Source organism: Leguminivora glycinivorella, chromosome 3 (assembly GCF_023078275.1).
Source record: "Leguminivora glycinivorella isolate SPB_JAAS2020 chromosome 3, LegGlyc_1.1, whole genome shotgun sequence".
Classification (NCBI taxonomy): Eukaryota; Metazoa; Arthropoda; class Insecta; order Lepidoptera; family Tortricidae; genus Leguminivora; species Leguminivora glycinivorella.
The window spans coordinates 4,556,926-4,580,964 of NC_062973.1; the positions used below are offsets into that span (position 1 = coordinate 4,556,926).

The 24,039-nt window shown below is 37.9% G+C and overlaps 1 protein-coding gene across 1 annotated transcript in view; it reads left to right on the top strand.

The window, feature by feature from the left end:
- The window catches only part of LOC125242549 (calcium-binding mitochondrial carrier protein Aralar1), a 33,830-nt gene that overhangs the window by 6,886 nt on the left and 2,905 nt on the right, over window positions 1-24,039 (top strand). The window contains exons 4-13 of the mRNA XM_048151307.1: window positions 1,408-1,694; window positions 3,465-3,596; window positions 5,408-5,514; window positions 6,347-6,437; window positions 10,041-10,116; window positions 18,459-18,667; window positions 20,001-20,081; window positions 20,711-20,923; window positions 21,449-21,674; window positions 23,270-23,360. Of these exons, the coding sequence (XP_048007264.1) occupies window positions 1,408-1,694; window positions 3,465-3,596; window positions 5,408-5,514; window positions 6,347-6,437; window positions 10,041-10,116; window positions 18,459-18,667; window positions 20,001-20,081; window positions 20,711-20,923; window positions 21,449-21,674; window positions 23,270-23,360 (1,513 nt within the window). The remainder of the gene's footprint in view (window positions 1-1,407; window positions 1,695-3,464; window positions 3,597-5,407; window positions 5,515-6,346; window positions 6,438-10,040; window positions 10,117-18,458; window positions 18,668-20,000; window positions 20,082-20,710; window positions 20,924-21,448; window positions 21,675-23,269; window positions 23,361-24,039) is intronic.

The following is a 24,039-nucleotide window of genomic DNA, read 5'->3' on the forward strand; positions in this document are numbered from 1 at the left end:
CACGACATTGGTCTAAGCGCGGCAGCGGTGAGCGGCAGCCATACGTGCGACTGAAAAGTCCCATCGCTGTGTCTCGCTCCAATGTATGGCCGCCGCTCACCGCTGTCGCGCTTAGACCAATGTCGTGGCTGGGCCTTTAGAACGCGCATACATAACCAAGATTTTATAGTATCAAATACTTTGAAATATATTTTAAATCCAAATAGTAATAATTTTAGCTCTTTGTAAATGCTTAATGTCTTCGAAATACATTGCATAACGTTTATTTACTATAGTAATCTTTATGTGATCTCTGTGGAACTGATGAAATTATATTCCATGAAATATCATTATACCTTTTTATATTCAAATTAATGGCAAAATACTCATACATTATTAGGTCATAGTACCTAGTTATTATAATATTCTTTATCAAGATAGCCTCGCATCATATCAAAGCCACTTTGCTGTAGTTATTGTAAATTGTATACCAATTTTATGCTCTCACGTACACCATTCTCCTTATATTAGTTAACCTTATGTATAGACATTTTCTTATGTTTATGTGACTTTTTGAATTTGAAGAAGTAACATAATTGGGAGGAATTGTAGCTATTTTGTAGTACCTCTCTTTATGTACTAGTATAGACGTCATAGTTATGTAACTTATGACGCTTATACCTACTTGGATTGTTCTAATATCTAATGTCACGAATTTTACACATATTTTGGAATTTAAATGGGACTCTAATCCACCTTTATAATATATGTCTATTCTACAAATATATAGGTAGCCTAAACTCTTTTACTAATATGTACTTAAACACGTTTAAGAATAAATCATAATTAAAAAATGTATATGTGTTCCTACCAAAATATGCTATTCTATTATCCATTATTATATCTCATCATCCATTATTTTGATTTGATTCAATATAGTTAATAATCTCTTTATCCATTTTAAATCTCACGTTAAGATTTTTACAATACGTATTAATAACTCACAAATGCGAAATGCCATTTGATATTTGCCAGTCGCTTTTCAGTGAAGGAAAACATCGTGAGGAAACCGGACTAATTCCAATAAGGCCTAGTTACCCTTCGGGTTGGAAGGTCAGATGGCAGTCGCTTTCGTAAAACTAGTGCCTACGCCAAATCTTGGGATTAGTTGTAAATGCGGACCCCAGGCTCCCATGAGCCGTGGCAGATGCCGGGATAACGCAAGGAGGATGATGATGATGATGCATTAATAACTCACAATGTCACAATTTCACAAATCACAATTCCGTTAATGTCACAATTTCGTTTACTTTCAACCCCTTATTCTGCCAAGAGAGGCACTGAAACTTTTGTAGTTTCGTGTGCTCTGCCTACCCCTTTATGGGATACAGGCGTGATTTTATGTATTATTACTATTTTAATTTTCAGATGAGTTCGCGGAAGTCATGCAAAAGACGGTCCTGAATAAGAAGCTCCCTTTCAACTTGGAGAGCACTTTCGTCCGCCTCTACTTCGGCAAGGACAAGAAACGCCTCGTCACATACCCCGAGTTCAGCCAGTTCCTCCATGACTTCCACGAAGAGTATGGCGTCGAGGCTTTCAAGAAGTGCGACAAGGATGGAAGTGGGTTCATCAGTGCGGGGGACTTTAAGGATATTATGCTGTCCGTCAAGAGTCATCTGCTGACGAAGGAGTTGAACAGTAAAGTTATTAATGTGAGTATTTCGCTTACCCGGAGTTCTGTCAGTTCCTCCATGACTTCCATAAAGAGTATGGAGTCGAGGCTTTTAAGAAGTGCGACAAGGATGGAAGTGGGTTCATCAGTGCGGGGCACTTTAAGGATATTATGCTGTCCGTCAAGAGTCATCTGCTGACGAAGGAGTTGAACAGTAAAGTTATTAATGTGAGTATTTCGCTTACCCGGAGTTCTGTCAGTTCCTCCATGACTTCCACAAGGAGTATGCAGTTGAGGCTTTTAAGAAGTGCGACAAGGATGGAAGTGGTTTCATCAGTACGGGGGACTTTAAGGATATTATGCTGTCCGTCAAGAGTCATCTGCTGACGAAGGAGTTGAACAGTAAAGTTATTAATGTGAGTATTTCGCTTACCCGGAGTTCTGTCAGTTCCTCCATGACTTCCACGAAGAGTATAGCGTTGAGGCTTTCAAGAAGTGCGACAAGGATGGAAGTGGGTTCATCAGTGCGGGGGACTTTAAGGATATTATGCTGTCCGTCAAGAGTCATCTGCTGACGAAGGAGTTGAACAGTAAAGTTATTAATGTGAGTATTTCGCTTACCCGGAGTTCTGTCAGTTCCTCCATGACTTCCACAAAGAGTATGGCGTCGAGGCTTTCAAGAAGTGCGACAAGGATGGAAGTGGGTTCATCAGTGCGGGGGACTTTAAGGATATTATGCTGTCCGTCAAGAGTCATCTGCTGACGAAGGAGTTGAACAGTAAAGTTATTAATGTGAGTATTTCGCTTACCCGGAGTTCTGTCAGTTCCTCCATGACTTCCACAAAGAGTATGGAGTCGAGGCTTTCAAGAAGTGTGACAAGGATGGAAGTGGGTTCATCAGTGCAGGGGACTTTAAGGATATTATGCTGTCCGTCAAGAGTCATCTGCTGACGAAGGAGTTGAACAGTAAAGTTATTAATGTGAGTATTTCGCTTACCCGGAGTTCTGTCAGTTCCTCCATGACTTCCACCAAGAGTATGGAGTCGAGGCTTTCAAGAAGTGCGACAAGGATGGAAGTGGGTTCATCAGTGCGGGGGACTTTAAGGATATTATGCTGTCCGTCAAGAGTCATCTGCTGACGAAGGAGTTGAACAGTAAAGTTATTAATGTGAGTATTTCGCTTACCCAGAGTTCTGTCAGTTCCTCCATGACTTCCACAAGGAGTATGGAGTCGAGGCTTTCAAGAAGTGTGACAAGGTTGGAAGTGGTTTCATCAGTGCGGGGGACTTTAAGGATATAATGCTGTCCGTCAAGAGTCATCTGCTGACGAAGGAGATGAACAGTAAAGTTATTAATGTGAGTTTATTTTATTTCAATTAACAGCAAACAAGGTATTTTATATCTTTGTGATACCGCGCGAAACAGACTTATAGTGAGACAAATAGCCCAACATAAACAATAGTTATAAAATATGACAGTGATTACATTACAATCATATTAGACATAAAGGGAGAGAAGTATATTATTATACAGAGAAACTTATATTTTAAGTAATAACCTATATACGTCCCACTGCTGGACACAGGCCTCTTTTCAACGCGTGAAAGGGCTCGAGTTATTGTGAACTCTAGTCCCCAATACTGATTTCTGACGTCACATACAACTTTAAATTCCTTCGAAATATCATCTCATATCATACAGGTTTCCTCGGGATGTTTTCCTTAATTGATCTATAATCTAATAATAATAAAAAAATCTAATAATATATATTTATATCTATAATATAATAACTCAAATTATTTTATTACAGGCTACAGGCTTCCCTCAAGGTTCAAGAAAGATCAGCTTTCCTTACTTCATGGCGTTCAATTCTCTGCTCAACAATATGGAACTTATCAAGCGAGTGTATCTGAACGCTACCAACGGGCATCGCACACAAGAGGTGTGTATACTATATCTATATACATATTTTATACACATTTTGACGACCGGTAGCGCGTAGTGATAGTGACCCTGCCTGCTACGCCGCGGTCCCGGCAAAGATTATTAATAAGTTACTAACGTAACCGATCCTTCACGTCGCAAAACGACACATACCTACGCTTTATTTACCTAATACTAATAATAAATCGAAATAGATATCATACACGAAAGAAAAACCGACAAGGCCCACTGGTGGCTGAGCAGGGAATCGAACCCGGGTCTTCAGCTTACGCGGCTAACGTCTTCACCAATAGACCACCCGCCCGCCGTATAATATACAAATACTTATTTACTTACATAGAAAACATCCAAAGCATGACTAAGGAGCAAATATCTGTGCTCATCACACAAATAAATGCACTTACCGGGGTGCGAACCCAGGACCGCGGTTTAGCAGGCAGGCTCACTACCCGCTAGGCCACACAGGTCACAACTGCTCAAGTTTCAGACCCATGGAAATGGTCACCCTATAACCTTATAGGTGAAAAACTTAAGAAAATCACCTGTTGTATGTGTGAGTGACGTGTTCGAATAGGCGTTTGTTTTGTTTGTGTTACTAATTTTAAATATGTGTTCTCTATTCGAACACGTCACTCACACATGACATTCACAAAACATTGTATTCATTTTATTCTAATATTATATAATGCTCAATGTTCCTTAATGTAATTTAAAAATATATTAACATATTTCGACATATCAAACTACGAATACTAATACAATAATTTTAATATACCATATAAGTCCGTTTCTTATTGTAACCGTAACAAAGTCCAAAACATATTACTACATTTCATGATAAAAATACAAATTACATACAACAACAATATATCTAATCTTATAATTAACTTAAAATTAAATCTTAAAACCCTAAAGACTAAAACTAACACATGCAGGTTATAACTAAATATAAAAAACCTCCCTCAGATCCCCCGCCTCCGGCATAGACCCAAGAATGCTTGCGGCGTTTCCCCTTTGCACCGCCAGACTCAACCTCTGAGCAAAGAAGGAACCGGCTCTTTGGTCCCCCGAGACACCTATAAGGCGTTCCGACACCTTTTTAATAAAATTTTTGGTCACACACATACAACAGGTGACTTTCTTAAGTTTTTCACCTATAGCACAAGTTTGACACTGACATCTACTACTTTAGAAACCGGTCGTAATCTATAACCGCCCGCTTTTTTTTTATACTACGTCGGTGGCAAACAAGCATACGGCCCACCTGATGTAAAGCGGTCACCGTAACCTATAGACGCCTGCAACTCAAACAGTGTCACATGCGCGTTGCCACCCCATTAGAAACTTGTACATTCCCTTTTGCTGTGTTAAGTACATAGCAAAAAGGAGTGTAGAAGTTCTAAGGAGGGTTAGGGTTGCCGACGACTCAAAGGACAATAGATGGAACAAGTTAGTTCCGTAAGTCCTCCAGCACACCGCACCCTCGTTGAGCTCTGGCAGCCTTACTCACCGACAGGAACACAACACTATGAGTAGGGTCTAGTGCTATTTGGCTGCGGTCTTCTGTAAGACGGAGGTACTACCCCAGTTGGGCTCTGCTGTAGATTCGAGCGAGACGATATCCGCTGTGCTGTGCCCTACCATACAAAGCGGAATATCATTCGCTATGCCCTACCTCCTACAAGCTTTTACTGCGAGAACCCGCCTAGCGGGTTCTCCGGCATCTAAGCAAAGTTTACGAGTACCCACCAGGTGGGTTCTTGGTTGCTGAAGTGTTAACTGATTAATCTTGTATTTATTTTGTTACAGGTGACCAAAGAAGAGTTTCTACACTCCGCTCAGATGATGAGTCAAATCACTCCACTAGAAGTCGACATATTATTCTTCTTATGTGACACCATCAACCATACCAATGGGTTAGTTGCTTTTTGACGACTTTGACGGTCTGGCCTAGCGGGAAGTGACCCTGTCTACTAAGCCGTGGCACCGGGTTCGAATCCCAGTAAGGGCATCTGTTTGTGTGATGAGCACAGATATATGTTCCTGAGTAATGGATGTTTTCTATGTATATAAGTATTTGTATATTATAATATATCGTTGTCTGAGTACCCACAACACAAGCCTTCTGGAGCTTACCGTGGGACTCAGTCAATCTGTGTAAGAATGTCCTATAATATTATTTTTTTTAAACTACCTGATATGCCTAGAAATACAATATCCCCCCAAAAATCCTGTGAATCGTACGAATAGTGTGGATCAGCCGTACTAGACTTTATTTTTAGGGAGGCCAAAAATAATGTCATTGCACATGCACATTTCTTAACTTTTTATAAGCTTTTATTCAACTAGCCTTGTTAGTGTGCGGCGTCAAAACGTAGAAGCTACATTTGACCCACTTCCCGGTTTCCGATTGAGCTGAAATTTTGCACACATATAAATCACGTGACAATGCAATATTATGGCATCATGGAGCTGATCTGATGATGGAGCAGAAAGATGGTCATAGGAACTCTGTTATGAAACGTCGTATCCCATCGAGTAAGGGATTTTAGAAACGTCTCTGAGACCAGTAGATGACTGTTGAAAGAAAGGTCCAGTCGGCGATAAAAGCTTGTACCAAAAATGATTTTTTTGCAAAAAACTTATTTTTTACTTCAAGGCCAATGAAGTACCTACATATTATTGACATGCAACAGATGAAATGTTACACGGATTATCTTATTAACATCTGAAATTCTTCTTTTTCAGACGAATCGTGTACAACGACCTAAACGCGATAACACCCGAACAGTACTTCAAACAAGTCACCCGACGCGTCGCCGAAATAAAAGCGGTTTCTGTAAGTATCTCTCTCACTCACGAGACATAGCCCATCTATCTGTACTCCTCTTACGCAGCAATGGACGGATGTATGTGTAGTTTAGACCTTAGGGTTCGTTCAGAAATCATGTGACTGTGAAGTGGGATTGTCGTTGATATAATAGGTAATAGGCTACTTGCCTCCTAGTCAAATCAGCTTCTTTTTAAATACTGTCAAAACGAATTTGAACGACTTGCTAATATAGAATTTATATGAAATCGAATTGAATGACGTCACGGTCAACTCAGTTACTTTATATATTTCTACCTGACTTATTAAATAGAAATTGGATTTAAAAATAACTTCCATGTTTTTCTTATAATTATCGGTTGTTTATTTCGTGCATGGTATAAAATATTTTATTTTAACTACAGTCAAGTTCCCTATTAAAAACACGAATTGTTTTTAAAAATAAAAAGGTTAACCTTTAAAACCAAACAGAAAAGGCTGCACTACCGCTTGTAAGGCGACAACCCGCCCAGCGGGTTGTCCGTTATCTGAGCAAAGTTCACGAGTGCCTACAAGCCGGATTCTTGCGAAAGTATTAAAGCTGTCATAACGCTCAAAGTCTCCGGTCTCTACAAAAGAATCTCAACACCTAAGCACGTGTTTCGTCGAAAAAAAAACTGAGTCAAGAGTCCTACGTTAGAGGACGCTAGACACATCAGCCGAGGCAGCAAGCACGTTTTGCTCAGACGAGCATCCTGCCTCGTCCGAGTCACGTCTACATTTAACATTTGCCGCGGGACCAAATTGCCTCGCGACGTTCTTCGTTCTGTGTGTACCTGTAACATTTTTTTTAAATAAAGGCAAACATCTCATGATTTCTGAATGAGACCTTTATGTAGGTATAGAGGTATAGTCACACGGTTGGGAACATACTAACTTTAGCTGTTTTTTAATCGCGCACAAAGGAGGAGGTAACTATGATGAGACCTAGATATATAGACCTTGTGGACAGAATGCTGGTAAGTCCAGGTCATTGAAGTTATCCATCTATGATGTTTCTCTCATAAAGTCAGGTTTTGAGACATATGTATACCACGAGCCTATTACATACATACATACATACATATAATCACGCCTGTATCCCATAAAGGGGTAGGCAGAGCACATGAACTACTAAGTTTCAGTGCCACTCTTGGCAAAAAGGGGTTGAAAGAAATCCAAAATGTGACAATGCAGTGACAGATTGCCAGCCTCTCGCCTACGCCACAATTTAACCCATATCCCACAGTCGACTTCTACGACACCCACGGGAAGAAAGGGGGTGGTGAAATTCTTAACTCGTCACCACACGGGCCTATTGCATAACAAAATACAAGCTGAATCTAAAATGCTCGAAGATTTCTTCCTCGAATTCATTCATAATTCCTCCATGGAATTTCGCAGCTCACTGTACGATGTATAGTCAACCAATTGGAACCCTAGGCCACTGTAGAACTTTGTCATAGTGACGTTATAAATCAGATTGTAAGAAATCTCTTACTGCTTGTCATTTTGACATGGTTGTAGAGTGGCCTAGGGTTCCAATTGGTTGGCTGTACGCCCAAAGATATGTAATGTAAAGCAATAGACCTGACTTTTACACATATGTTTTAATATATGTTTAAAGGTGAAATTACTTTTCCTTTCGGATAGTTTTACAGAACTATTAAAACTCCAATACCATAGTATAAATTAAATAATTCTCAATTCTTTACTCATAGTATAAATTAAATATTTCAAGATATACTTCCAAAATATATGAAGTGTCAGTTGTGTAAAACTACAGGATTATTTCTCAACTGAGATGGTTTGTGAGTAGTTGGTTAACTCATTCGGGCACATATTTGTGTATTCAACTCTAAATATACTTGAGGATGGAAATACTTTGTTAACACATTCACTAAAACAAGAAATCGCGCACTACGTCAGAAACCAGTCGTAATATATAACCGCCCGCTTGTATGGCAAGAACCCGCCCAGCGGGTTCTCTGGCATCTGAGCAAAGTTTACGAGTGCCCACCAGGCGGGTTCTTGATATAACGATAATCACGAACCGTCGAAGTTTAGGGTTATAACTTAATTCTTTCTCTTTCTATCTAGCAAGGTTTACCTAAAGGGAAATTTAGAATGTGTTGTACTTAACGATATTAAATACTTATTGAGAAATACCTAAGAATCATAATTATGAGTGGTACCAAAGAATCAATATCTGTTCTAATTTCCCTTTATTATTTATCGGCACATATAGAATAAATTGACTGCATGTTTAACTAAGACCTCACTATTCCTTCATTTCAATTTAATATCTTAATGAAGTATCAATAAAAGCTAGTTTAAGAGTTTTTGTAAGCTTGACTACATTTTCAGACACCATTACATAATATGACATATTATAATATTGTATAACTCATTTATTGTTAATTTTACCCTTTTTTTTCTCGAAGAGTTGAATACAAATATTGGTGAAAATGTCCATAATTTGATAATACCAAACATAGTGTATAAAACGGGTTCCCTCTATTTGGCATAACTTTAATTGTCCGAAACGATTTTCGCATAACAGACTTCGCATAATCGATTTTCGCCGAATGTTAATTTGGCAGAAAACTTATTTGTCATAATCAAAAATAATACGAATAACACATTGTCCGAAAATAAGTTCGCATAATTCTGTTTACGCCAATTGTTTTTATGAATAAAATTAATTCGCATAATTGTATTTGGCATATTTCTTAAAATCAGAATATCCACCCATACTAAATGCTGTTCAGAGAGTTGGTTTGGTTAGGTTAGAAATGCGACCTCAACAAATAAAACATTTTGTCAAGAATTTCGGTTAGGTTAGGTTAGTACTGCAACATTAATATAGTAGTATTACCTATGATAAAAATTCTGCGTAGTAAATTTCCACTAAACCATGTTATGCAGAAATAATTTATGCATAAAAACCATTCAGCGAACAACCGTTATGCATGAAATATATTCGGACAAACAAAAATATGCCTAGACAAATTATGCGTAACTATACTATGCCATAACAGATTATGCGAAAGGTGAATTATGCCAATATAGATTATGCCAAAAATAATTCTCGATTGTAAAATTATGCCAAAACAAGGGGAACCGTATAAAACATCTTGAGCGCTGTGAGGAATTCAACGCTTTCCTGAGATAAAATAAAAACTTTTTAGTATACTTACAGTGGTTCTCACTCATTATATACATGTACTGTACTTTATGTATGTACTATCAGCTGCAAAAGTGCATGGAGAAATGATGAATGAATTCATTGATAAATTCGCCATGCACTTTTGCACCTGATAGTACTTTAGCTTTCGAAGGTCATTATACATTTTCACTCATCAATCATTTAAAACATTAAGCAAGTAAATGCTAGAACACCATACACGAATAAAATTTGCTTGTGAATGAACACACATTTTTAAATACACGTTTTTATCTAACTACTTTTGAATCGGGACTTAATCGCGTATCACTACATATTAAACATTTCTATCTATCAATAAGAAATTCACACTTCTTATACATACTATGTATATGTTGTATAATAATATGTATGTCTGCTTGTTACAGAGCCCTGCAGACAGAAGTTTCTTCATCCAAGTGTTGGAACAGACGTACCGTTTCACACTGGGTTCTATTGCCGGTGGTAAGTGGCATAAACTATCGATTCTTATTTTATTATTATTCTTTGAAATTACTGGGTTGAGAGTGGTGTTTATGATCGAAATTTTATTTTGTGTTCATGTCTAATCTCTCGATCCCACTTATACCCAAATATGAAGAATAAAAAGTTGCTTACTTCTAATAAAGTCTTATTTTGACTCTGGCGGATTAGATATAGCCATGGTTATATGAGTAAGAATGCTTTTGCTAATTTGTGGGAGTAGGTTGCCCAGGCTCATTCAGGAACCTGTTATATATTTAAAAAAAAGGCCGAAACAAATATAATTAAATATGGTCTAACCTACATACATACAATCACACCTGTATCCCACAAAGGGGTAGGCAGAGCACAGCACATGAAACTACTCAAGTTTCAGGGGTAAGTAATACGAGATATAATAACGTATCGTATATTAATTATAATATATACGCTCACTTTGTATAAGCTTGTTCAGCATAACGTTCACTGGATATAATGCTCAAAATCCATAATAGCAAATCATCTAATTTCGAAGTGGATAATGTTTTTTCTCTATAATATCAGTGTATATGAATGAATGATTATTTTATTTGCATAAAACAAGCGTATATACATAGGTGTTCAGAAAAATATCCACAGCACGATTCTTGTTTTGCCCCGACAGGCGTACAAATATTGTTTACTTATGAACTAACAAAACTTAACTAACTATATACAAGATGTATACTAGTCTTACGCACTATAATTATTCATGCAGTTCTGTACATAAAACATTTCCAAAACAGCATAGCTCGCAACAGTGACAATAAATTAATTATATATAAACATTTAATTTGAATTTACAATAAATAATTAGTATTAAATAATTGATTATAATTTACAATTTATTACATATTCATCAATGGAGTAATAACAATTTTCAATTAAATGATTAAACAATGTCTTTTTGAAAACCAATGGGTGTAATTCTTTAATGTCATCAGATAGGATATTGAATAATTTGATAGCCATACAGTAAACGTTTTTCCTGGATAACGCTAATTTAGTCATAGGTAAAAGCAATTTAGTTCTATGTGTTCCACGTTTGGAGTTGGTTGTGATAATTTCAAAAAACGACATATGTTTTTTAATAAAGATACACATTTCAAAAATATAAAGTGACGGAAGAGGCAGTATACGTTTGGATTAAAACAAAGACTTACAAGGCGCTAAAAATTCTGCTCCGCATAGAGTTCGGATACATTTTTTTTGTAATTTAAATATAATATCTGCGTCTACTGAGTTACCCCATAGTATGAGCCCGTATCGCAATATGGATGCCACATAACCATGGTATGCGGTAAGAGCTGCTTCCTCCGAAACTACATTTCGCACGCGATTTAGAACATACACGGTGTTTCCGGTATCACTCAAAACCTCAGATACCCCAACTGATTTTTATTTTTTTAAACTCATCTAGAGTATTCATCTTTTAATCTGATCGTTACTTTTTTTTTTATTGAATTTTTAATTTTCTGTACAGCTCTACTTGACTTTTAGCTCTACACTCAATAAAATAATTGCTAACTACCATCATAAACCATAAGACTATTTATTTGTGTACGTTACTGCAATGACATAAGGTTTACCAATAGACAGCTAAGATGTCACTGTAAAACACTTTAAAGCTTTGTCACAGTAAACTTCAAGTTGAACAGGTAATCGCAGTAAGCAAATAAACTCAATATTCAAAATGACAAGGTTGTAATTAGGTACAAGTTCAATTTGTTATGACTTTATGATAAACATTAAGATTAAACTGACAAACAACGTCAAACTAGTAGCGGAAAAAATAATCGTCCAAGTAACCGGCCAGTATTAATACACCTAAATACTGAAAAAAGGTAAACAACCTCTAGCAATGCGATATACACAATGTTGTATTACGAGTACAATAGAATGGGCACGTAAAAAATAACTAATAATACTAATTTAAATAAAAATATTACCCCCATCAAGATATAGCTCAATCGATTCTACTCTCGATTCTGAACAAACTGTTTTCAGGTTTTTAGTGTTAAGTGAAACACGGTGTATACAAAGCGATCCAGCCGTATACGCAGGTCATCTATATGATCTTTCCAATTACAGAAACTGTCCAATGTTATACCTAAGAATTTAGCTGCCTCTACTTCTTCAATTATAGTGTCATTATAGGTTACCTTCAAATTCATTTTCTTACTTTTGCATGTTAAAAATTGTATCACTTTGGTTTTGTTTAAATTAATGTTAAGGTCATTGATTTCTAGCCATATTATTATGTCTCTTATTGCGTCGTTTATATCATCATTAAAGGTCATAGTGTCGTTACATTTTACGAGTAAGGTAGTATCGTCGGCGAATAAGATACACTCCTGTTTTGTAGCATTGGGTAGGTCGTTAATGTAAAGCAGAAACAACAGTGGACCTAGTATACTTCCTTGCGGTACTCCTGTCGAGTTTTTTCTATAACATGACCTAAAAGTTGTTTTATTGTTACCAATTATTCTCGTAGTTTCCACACACTGCTGGCGGTTACTAAGATAACTATTAAGCCATTCATGAGCAATTCCTCTTATGCCATATTTCCATAATTTATTTAAAAGTATTTTATGATTTACGAAATCAAATGCTTTAGTCATATCTAACAGTATTGCGACTACAGGAACATTACTGTCCAAGTTTTCTATTACAGATTTCACTAATTGAAAGCATGCCTTAGTAGTAGAACTATTTTTCCGAAACCCATATTGCTCATTTTTTAATATCTGATATTTTAATAAAAAGCTACATATTTTGTTATGCATTACCTTCTCGAATATTTTCGAGAAAACCGGAATTAGAGTGATAGGTCTATAATTGGTAACGTCGTGTTTGTTCCCCTTTTTAGGGTTCCGTAGCCAACTAGGAACCCTTATAGTTTCGCCATGTCTGTCTGTCTGTCCGTCCGTCCGTCCGTCCGTCCGTCCGTCCGTCCGCGGATAATCTCAGTAACCGTAAGCACTAGAAAGCTGAAATTTGGTACCAATATGTATATCAATCACGCCAACAAAGTGCAAAAATAAAAAACGAAAAAAAATGTTTTATTAGGGTACCCCCCCTACATGTAAAGTGGGGGCTGATTTTTTTTTTCATTTCAACCCCAACGTGTGATATATTGTTGGATAGGTATTTAAAAATGAATAAGGGTTTACTAAGATCGTTTTTTGATAATATTAATATCTTCGGAAATAATCGCTCCTAAAGGAAAAAAAAGTGCGTCCCCCCCCTCTAACTTTTGAACCATATGTTTAAAAAATATGAAAAAAATCACAAAAGTAGAACTTTATAAAGACTTTCTAGGAAAATTGTTTTGAACTTGATAGGTTCAGTAGTTTTTGAGAAAAATACGAAAAACTACGGAACCCTACACTGAGCGTGGCCCGACACGCTCTTGGCCGGTTTTTATGTAATGGTTTTACCACTGAGTATTTGAGTCTTTTTGGAAAAATACCCTGTGTAAATGAGAGATTTATGATGTGACATAAAGGTGTTGAAATACTTGTAGCACATAATTTAAGGACTTTAGTGCATATGTCGTCGTAACCTGTAGAGTTTGTATTACGTAAATTTTGTATAACTTTTATAATGTCTAAATTATTTACTGGTGTAAGAAACATACTGTGTTCGATTTGGGGTATATTGTTGGCCTGACTTACTCGCTGCTGTGATTGATGTGTGATATTTATGAAGTAGTCATTCATTTTGTCAGCTATATCTTGAGGATCATTAAAAGCGTCAGAACCGATCACTATTTTAGATATCTCTTGATCCATTGGCACTGCTTTACAATTGTCTTTTATAATTAGCCAGGATGCTTTACATTTGTTATTAGATTTATTAATGAATCGACTATTTGTAATCTGTCGTGCTTTATAGAGACACTTTTTTAAAATTTTGGTATAATTTTTATAGTGATTTAAAAACCCGTTCTTGTGCGTCGTCCGAGATGCTATCCTGTATAATTTTCTTTTGTTTAAACAGCTGACTTTTATTCCCTTTGTAAGCCACTTATTTTTTATAGGTTTGGCGACTCTTTTTATTTTAAGAATAGGAAAGCAAAGATTATAAAACACCATGAAAAGATCATGAAATTTATCAAACGCTAAATTGGTGTCAGATTCGTTTAGCGTGTCACTAAACGACAGAGCAGCTATACATTCATAAAATTTATGTAAGTTATTTTGACTATAATCCCTTCTAGATTCGTGCCAAAATACGGGTTTTTTCGTTACAGAAGAATCATATTCCAATTCACATGTTATACTCTGACCGGTTTCATGATCTGAAAGAGATAAAGTATGAATGTTTGTTTCCACATCTACGATATTACTAGCCATTAAATCAATGCAAGTTTTCTTCCGAGTCGGTTGGACGATATGATTTTTCATATTGTAATTTGATAGAATAGACGTTAATTCCCTTTTTATTTTATTGTCCTTTAGTACATCTATATTCCAGTCCCCGCAAAGTACCACTCGTTTTTTGTTGTTTCTAGTTAGTAAGGTTAATAACTGAGTAAGTAAAGAAAAAAATATATGTACGTTTGACGTTGGTGTTCTGTATATACATACTATTATTAAGTTATACTGAAGTACTTCAATGCCACAACATTCAAATTCAAATGGTTGAGATAGATTTGAAACTTTCTCTAGAACTTTATATTCTAAATCTGTCCTAATAAGAATGCAAGTGCCCCCTCTCTTCTGATTTTGTCTGCAATATGAGGCCGCTACCTTATAATTGTTGATGCTAAGATTTGATATAGACCCTGACTTGATAAAAGTTTCGCATAGACATATAATATCGACATGGCCTAGAGCTTTATGAAGATCATCAATTGCCGCTTCAAAAATATCTCTTTTACTTAATATTCCTGCAATATTCTGGTGAAATATATTAACAGATACGGATTCATAATGGCAAAAATCATAGTTAGGCACGAAAGGACCGATTATCGGTTCCTGTAATGTCAATTTTGTTTGCCAAGTTTCTAAAATAATAGGGAATCGTTCCCTTTTTCACTTCCGACTTTGTATGTGGTGTAGAGCTTGTGATTGAGGTTGAGGTTGAAATTGATGTACACACTGGATTTACAAAATTGTAGTAGGCTTCTTTATAATCCATTTGGTCTATGATTGCGTTAATTGTTTTACATACATTATTTAGGTATTGTGTTTTATTTCTATACCTTTGGTTAATGACATTAATATATCTACAATTATTATTTTTTAAACAGACGTGGTGTAACATATAGTTCAATAGATCAGCATGCACGTATTGATTGTATCTTACGCTAACAATATAAATATTACAATTATTCAGATGTTTTAATGCTAAATTTAAGTTAGTTACAAGGTCTATGGGATTTTCGTCGTGTTCTCCAAGTGAAAGTATAACTTTGTCACCATCTGAAAATACGTGTTGCCTGATTTTCGTGACAATACTTTCTGTAGTCGCTCCAGGTTGAATAGTTGAGGCGACTTTGTAGGATCTGGTACATAATTCATTGTCCTGTCGCATATGTAATAGCTTTGAGGCTATACCGATACATTGTTTACCGCCAAACACAAAGATAGTGTCATTGGAGTTTCCGTGTGGTAAAGACTGGCTATACTTCTCATTAATATCTTGTTCTGGTTCCGGAGAAGCAGATCTTGATTGTACTGGAGTTTCATCTGTGCTAGACATCGAAGGAATAATTTCGTTGCTTATATTCATGGAATCATCCGTTTGTACCGTATTTGTGAGAAAACGGCTCTTTTTCTTTTTTTCTCGTTGTTTTGGGGTCAATTTTCGGGTTATAGTAGGAGTACCTTCTCCAAGTAACTGCTTAAAAACTTGTACTTGCCTCGTTAGATCCGCATTCACCCTCGTTAATTGTGTTACTTCAGAATGTAGTTCATTTATCTCCTCATGAGCGCTGCTGAGTTGCGTAGTGAGTTTATTAATTTTATCTTTTAACTCGGCCAGTTGGGAGTCCGCGGTGAGGGCTGGAAGACTTTGCACGCTAATATTAGTGTCGCTTATGGTCGAATTTATAGTAGAGTTCATTGATTGATCTCCTAGAGATAGAGTCGATTTTTCTACGGATGATTGGCAAGGTGTTAGTTGCTGTACGTTATTTATAGCACGTTGCTGTACGTTATATAAAGATTAATGTATATAACGTTCGGGATACCTAATATTTATATCATATATTAATCAATTATTCTGACATCAAAAGGTGTAATGTCCATAATATCTCTAAGATCTATGTTTATAACGTTTGGGATACCTAATATTAATAACATATATTTTTCAATTAATCTAACATCAAAAGGCGTAATGTTCATTCTGTGTCTAAGATTTGAAATGCATAATAACCTAAAATAATCTACTTTCTTAGCAACAGTTTTGTGTAGGGGTCGCAGTTCTAACCTAACCTAAAGCCCCATTTAGATGGTACGAGTTTCTCGCCCGTCTTGGTCGAGAAACTCGTATGACATAATCGTATGCGATAATCGCCTGGCGAGTATCGTACGAAAACGTTTACATTAGTGCGAGAAATAAAAACTCGCATACGAGTATCGTATGCGAGACTCGCCAGGCGATTATCGCCAGGCGAAATAGTTTAGACGGAGAGTAGAATTTTCGGGAGATATTTCCATAACATTTCTCGACTCGTCTAAACCGGTTCTCGTATGACATTTTTCCTCGAACGTGCGATTATCGCACGAATCGGAGCGAACCGATTTTCATACGAGTTTTGCCTATCAACTTGCGTGCCTAGTTGCTAATTAATTAATTATATACACATATATTATATGCTTTTTTATAATATTGGGTATAATTTACCTTGGATTTATTTGAATTTAAGATGAATAGTACCCAATAATATTAAAAACACTATAAATGATTTATGAAGGTCTCAATAATATACAATAGGGAAAATAATGATTTCGACCGTAGCGTTACCTAGCTAATAAAATCTTGGTTGCGATACTTGCGATTAGGTTTAGGATATTATTAAACATAGAATATAAATAACATTTTTTTAAAGTTATCGTAGGCATTTTGCCCCATAGATATATGGGGTAAAATGTCAGTAGGTAAACATTAACTGTATAATATTAATAAGCCGAATTTATTTTTGGTTTTAGCAGTTACTGAGAGGTAGCTATAAATATAAAAACACCATGTTTTACATGATTTCTACTGAATACATTTCGACTGAGTAGCGTATAAACTCGTATACGATTCTCGCATATGTGTTTTGTTTACACGGAGACATACAAATATCGAAGGCGAGGCGATTATCGCCCCCTCTCGTGCGATATCGTACGCATAGTTTACATGATACGATATTTTTTCTCGTACTTCGATAATCGTACGTTCGAGGCGAGAAACTCGTACCATCTAAATGGGGCTTAAACCTACTTTCTTAGCAACAGTTTTGTGTGGGGGTCGCAGTTCTAACCTAACCTAAACCTACTTTCTTAGCAACAGTTTTGTGTGGGGGTCGAAGTTCTGACCTAATCTAAACCTACTTTTTTAGCAACAGTTTTGTGTGGGGGTCGCAGATCTAACCTAACCTAAACCTACTTTCTTAGCAACAGTTTTGTGTGGGGGTCGCAGTTCTAACCTAACCTAAACCTACTTTTCTTAGCAACAGTTTTGTGGGGGTCGTTCTAACCTAACCTAAACCTACTTTCTTAGCAACAGTTAAATGTTATATATGGAGAACGTTATGGTATATAAACTGATATTAAGCTAATATACTCGTTATATTAAGTAATGTTATTTATGGTGGACGGTATACTTAGTGTATGGTATATAAACTGAAATTAGCTAATGTAAACGTTATATTAAGAAATGTTATGCATGGTAAACGGTATACGTAGTGTATGGTATATAAATTGAAATTAAGTAATGTAAACGTTATATTAAAAAACGTTATTTAAAACTAATATTAGGGCAATTCAGCGTTATTTCTTACAAAAGTATTGATGTTGGTGTTATATCTAACGTTCATTATTGCTGCTGAACGTTAGTAACATGAAATTATATATATTAACGTTATATCTCATGGGACGCACCCAAGTTTCAGTGCCTCTCTTGGCAAATAAGGGGTTGAAAGAAAACGAAACTGTGATATTGCAGTGACCGGTAGCCAGCCTCTCGACTACGACACAGTTTAACCCATATCCCACAGTCGCCTTCTACGACACCCACGGGAAGAAAGGGGTGGTGAAATTCATAACCCGTCACCACACGGGAAACACCCTAACCTATTTTTTCCTTTCTAGCCGTGGGCGCCTCAGCAGTATACCCCATCGACTTAGTAAAAACTCGCATGCAGAACCAACGTACCGGCTCCTTCATCGGTGAAGTGGCTTACCGCAACTCTTTCGACTGCTTCAAGAAAGTTATAAGGCACGAGGGCATCTTCGGCCTTTATAGAGGGCTGGTGCCTCAACTGATTGGTGTGGCCCCTGAGAAAGCTATCAAGTTGACGGTGAGTAAAAGAACTAATAACACTTATGTATAAGAACAACAGCCATGAAATCCCAGGTGACACAGAATGGGCAATACTACTTGTAAATTCTACGGGTAAGACATTAATTTTACTTTAAAAGGATTTAGCTTATGAAGCAACAACTCGCTGTGGCTCTTCAAAAGGCCATGAACTAGACTGTGTGTTCATAATATACTAGTGGCTCTGGGAGCTGTAGACCTTCACGACATACTTAGAGAACGCAAAACTGAAAAATATTTAGTGATTTTCGCAGTCAAGTCACGACAGCGACAGTTTTAAGCGACATTATACTCGCACGCTATAGGCACTCAACTCAAGCCTTTTATGGCAATTTCTGCATTTAACAAAATTTATAAAAACTGCGGGGCTATCATGCTTGCAATTTTATCACTTATCAACGTGGATAAGTGATATGTCACTCTCACATTGACTTACTTGCCAAAACGTGACGGATGCTTTATCCACGTATATATACTATATATAGTTATGGCGCGAGGCCACATGACTGTCATTTTTAACAATTTCCAAAATCTGGGACGACAATTTTTTTTTATTGAGTCACAATCTGGTCACAAAATTTCACTCGTATCGGTTGAGAATTGCGACCTGTAGAGCGAGACATCCGGACATACAACATTGCTTGAGCTAAAACGTAGCCCTCGCTTCGCTTCGGTCAATAAAAAAAAGACATTTGCCGGGCATATTTGGCCTATCACCCCAAAAGCATATTTGAGCAATTCCCGTTAAGTTTGTGCATTTGGATCACGTGCTGTGCAAGTGTCCATGATGCGGAGCAAGATCCACTAGGTTTCCCAAAATATCCTATGTAGTTTGTATGAAACCTTCCTTTTTTGTTACCAGATTTCTATACATTTTCGGTAACAAAAAAAGAAAGTTTCATACAATCAACCTAGGACATTTTGGGAAACCTAGTGGATCTTGCTCAGCATCATGGACTCTATCAGCCTACCAATTTTTATCCAAATCGGAGACGTGATCCAAATGTACAAACTTAACGGGAATTGCTCATTTCCTCCTGTTTCTTCTACTACAGTATTGTTGTCAGTCCTAAGTCCTAAGGCACCCCAGAGGTGCAAAGGGCCTTCACAAGCTCGCGCCGCGCCTTCCTATCTTCAGCGACTCTCGTGGCCTCGCTCCAGCTCAAACCAGTCGCTCGTAGCTCATTTTCGACAAACCGCTTCCATGAGTGGACAGGACGCCCTGTCGTTATTTCTTTCCCCTCTCCAAGGAGTGTGTCCATCTCCATTTTCCTCGTCAATGTGTGTTTACTAAAATATTGCGTCTGTTTCAGGTGAACGACTTGGTTCGTGATAAGTTAATGGACAAGAACGGAAACCTTACTCTTTACGCTGAAATCTTTGCTGGTGCTTGTGTAAGTAATAATTTATCTTTCCTATTTTCACTTTACTCACAATCAGTTATTATATTATTTTGACCGTAGCATACCTATGCTCTACTTTACATAGGTACCTACAATTGATCAAATGGTAAACCCCAAATAAAATATCAATTTGGCCTTCCAGAAACCTTTTTATTTAACATGCCCTATAATTCTATCGTTACAAAAAAGCGTTATTGCTATAATACAAATTGTATGGAATATACATAAGCATACAATTTTTATTTGGCCCTTTTTATATTAACTGGAAACAGCTTAACAGACTAGGTATACTTTTCATGACTAGAGAGCGGATTTCAGTTAGCGATTTAAATATAAATATGGATATGACTAGTGCATTTTTTTTAATACATGTCATTTGGTTTATAATAAATTCTTACAATCTATTATTATTACCGACATCGCGCACCGCAAACTTCGCTGAATAATTATATTAAATTAATGTTATTTTTGCAACAAACTAAATTTAAATAAAAGTATTTTATTCTAATATCTAATATTTAAATCGCTGAAATCCGCTCTCTTTTCATGACTATGCCTTTGCACTCCAACATCTATGCATATTAACATAATTATCAACTAACACGATTTTCCCCTTTCAGGCTGGTGGTTCCCAAGTAATATTCACAAATCCCCTCGAAATCGTGAAGATCCGACTCCAAGTGGCCGGCGAGATCGCGGGCGGGCAGAAAGTTCGCGCCTGGGCTGTTGTCAAAGAACTAGGGTTGTTTGGCCTGTATAAAGGAGCCAGGGCTTGTCTGCTCAGAGATATGCCGTTCAGTGCGATATACTTCCCCGCTTATGCTCATGTTAAGGTATGTTTCCTATATTTATTCTTATTTTATACGCTATAAGGGTGGATAGAAAGTTCGCGCCTGCAGGGTTACCACATGATTGCCGCGAGATAGACTACCCGTCCTTATGTCATTAATACAGTTAGAAGAAGACGTGTGATATATCTCGCGGTGACATACTCTCGCGGCAATCATGTGCTAGGCCTACTAGACTATTGTCAAAGAATTAGGGCTATTTGGCCTGTATAAAGGAGCTAGGGCTTGCCTGCTCGGGCCGTTCAGTGCGATATACTTCCCCGCTTATACTCATGTTATGGTATTTATGTTTATTTATTCATAAATTCTTATTAAATAACAGTTAATGTGTGATGGATAGAAAGTTCGCGCCTGGGCTGTCATCAAAGAATTAGGGTTTAGCCTGTATAAAGCCGCCAGGTCTTGTTTACTGAGACATGCCTAACAGCGCGATATAAATGATATTGTTAAGATCCATGGTTTGACACAAGAATCTCTATAAGCTATGTCTAATACCATTTAATTTTCTAGGCGAAATTCGCAGACGAGAACGGCTACAACCACCCCCTAACTCTCCTAGCGGCCGGAGCCATCGCTGGCATCCCCGCCGCTTCTCTTGTCACACCTGCTGACGTCATCAAGACGAGGCTACAGGTCGTCGCCAGGACCGGACAGACTACTTACAGCGGGGTCATGGACGCCGCGAGGAAGATATATGCCGAGGAAGGGTTCAGGGCGTTCTGGAAGGGATCTGTTGGTGAGTTATCTAATAGTAAAGTAGTCTAAGACCCGCTGACGTCATCAAGACGAGGCTACAAGTAGTAGCGAGGACCGGACAGACTACTTACAGCGGGGTCATGGACGCCGCGAGGAAGATATATGCCGAGGAAGGGTTCAGGGCGTTCTGGAAGGGATCTGTTGGTGAGTTATCTAATAGTAAAGTAGTCTAAGACCCGCTCACGTCATCAAGACGAGGCTACAAGTAGTAGCGAGGACCGGACAGACTACTTACAGTGGGGTCATGGATGCCGCAAGGGAGATATACGCCGAGAAAGGATTCAGGGCGTTCTGGAAGGGATCTGTCGGTGAGTTATCTAATAGTAAAGTAGTCTAAGACCCGCTGACGTCATCAAGACGAGGCTACAAGTAGTAGCGAGGACCGGACAGACTACTTACAGCGGAGTCATGGACGCCGCGAGGAAGATATATGCGGAGGAAGGGTTCAGGGCGTTCTGGAAGGGATCTGTCTGTGAGTTATCTAATAGTAAAGTAGTCTAAGGCGAGCTGACGTCATCAAGACGAGGCTACAGGTCGTCGCCAGGACCGGACAGACTACTTATAGCGGGGTCATGGACGCCGCGAGGAAGATATATGCGGAGGAAGGGTTCAGGGCGTTCTGGAAGGGATCTGTCTGTGAGTTATCTAATAGTAAAGTAGTCTAAGGCGAGCTGACGTCATCAAGACGAGGCTACAGGTCGTCGCCAGGACCGGACAGACTACTTACAGCGGGGTCATGGACGCCGCGAGGAAGATATATGCCGAGGAAGGGTTCAGGGCGTTCTGGAAGGGATCTGTCGGTGAGTTGTCTAGGATTAATGTGGTCTAATGCCCGCTGACGTCATCAAAACGAGGCTACAAGTAGTAGCGAGGACCGGACAGACTACTTACAGCGGAGTCATGGACGCCGCGAGGAAGATATATGCGGAGGAAGGGTTCAGGGCGTTCTGGAAGGGATCTGTCGGTGAGTTGTCTAACTGTAAAAGTGGTTTTGGTGAGGTAAATCGCTTCATTGTCATTCCATTTACTATCTACTTAATGAAATTAATGTAATCATAAACAAGCATAAACATGTTACAAATAATATATAGTGAGGTAAATTGAGCATGATGTCATCAAAACTAGACTAGAAGTCCTCGCCAAGACGGGACATGTGCTTTGTTCGTGACGTCTTATCGAACGAACACTAGACAACTTGGTGATAGATGGAAGATTTATGAGAATATTTGATGTATTATACTATATTGTTTTAGGTACTTAAAAAAACGTAAACAAATAATGTATACTTTTTCGGATAGTTACGAAAGTCAATTAAGTGACCAAATTCAAAACTAAGCTGACCTGTCACTGAGCGGCCTTCCATCGACAGCGACCATCCTTCTTATTTGGTTGTGTTAATGTTTTCATTTACCGTCAAGTGGTTTAAGGAGCCTTTTGAGGGTAGATTTGGTTTACATTTATTTAAATACCTAAAGATACCGATTATTGGTGTATTATTAGTCCTCTAGAATCTTCCATTCGAAAACGGCTACCATTCCGTTAACAATTTGTAGCTAATATTAATTTTGTTTGCAGCCCGTGTGTTCCGCTCATCGCCACAGTTCGGTGTGACGCTAGTGACGTACGAAATTCTACAGCGTCTCTTCTACGTCGACTTCGGAGGATCGTGAGTAGTTTCACATTATTAAGCATTTTTTTTATAAACACGTACCTTAAAGGACATTTGGTTTTGTCTTTTTAAACTTTAATGGATCTCGACGTAGTTTTAACTATATTAAGACTATCCAGTATTTAGTCCCACTATCATTCAATAGCCCAGTTCATTTTAGATTCCATTATCTCTGAAATAGCCCTTACACCATGGCGGGTGCTGCCTTTGCGTTCGTCCCATGACACGAGCAAGAACAGCATCCGGTGGGTGTACCCCTTACATTTCATTTAAGTGTCAAAAGGGCCTCTACGTGTTGGCTTCGGCTCCGCGCACGTGCACGCCTCCCTATGGTTTCCATGATGGCAAAAACATAAGAGACTATTAAGTCTATTAACCAAGGAAGAAATTGGGTATCCTAAGTAGCGCATTCTCGCACATTGCTTGCCCGATTAGGCTTAGAATGCCCCATATTTGTTGAAGCATTTCAGACTTAACACTTACCTGACCGGTCTGGCCTAGCGCGTAGTGACCCTGCCTGCTACGCCGCGGTCCGGGGTTCGAATCCCGGTAAGGGAATTTATTTGTGTGACGAACACAGATATTTGTTCCTGAGTCATGGATGTTCTATGTATATGAGTATATATATATCGTTGTCTGCGTACTGCAACACAAGCCTTCTTGAGCTTACCGTGTG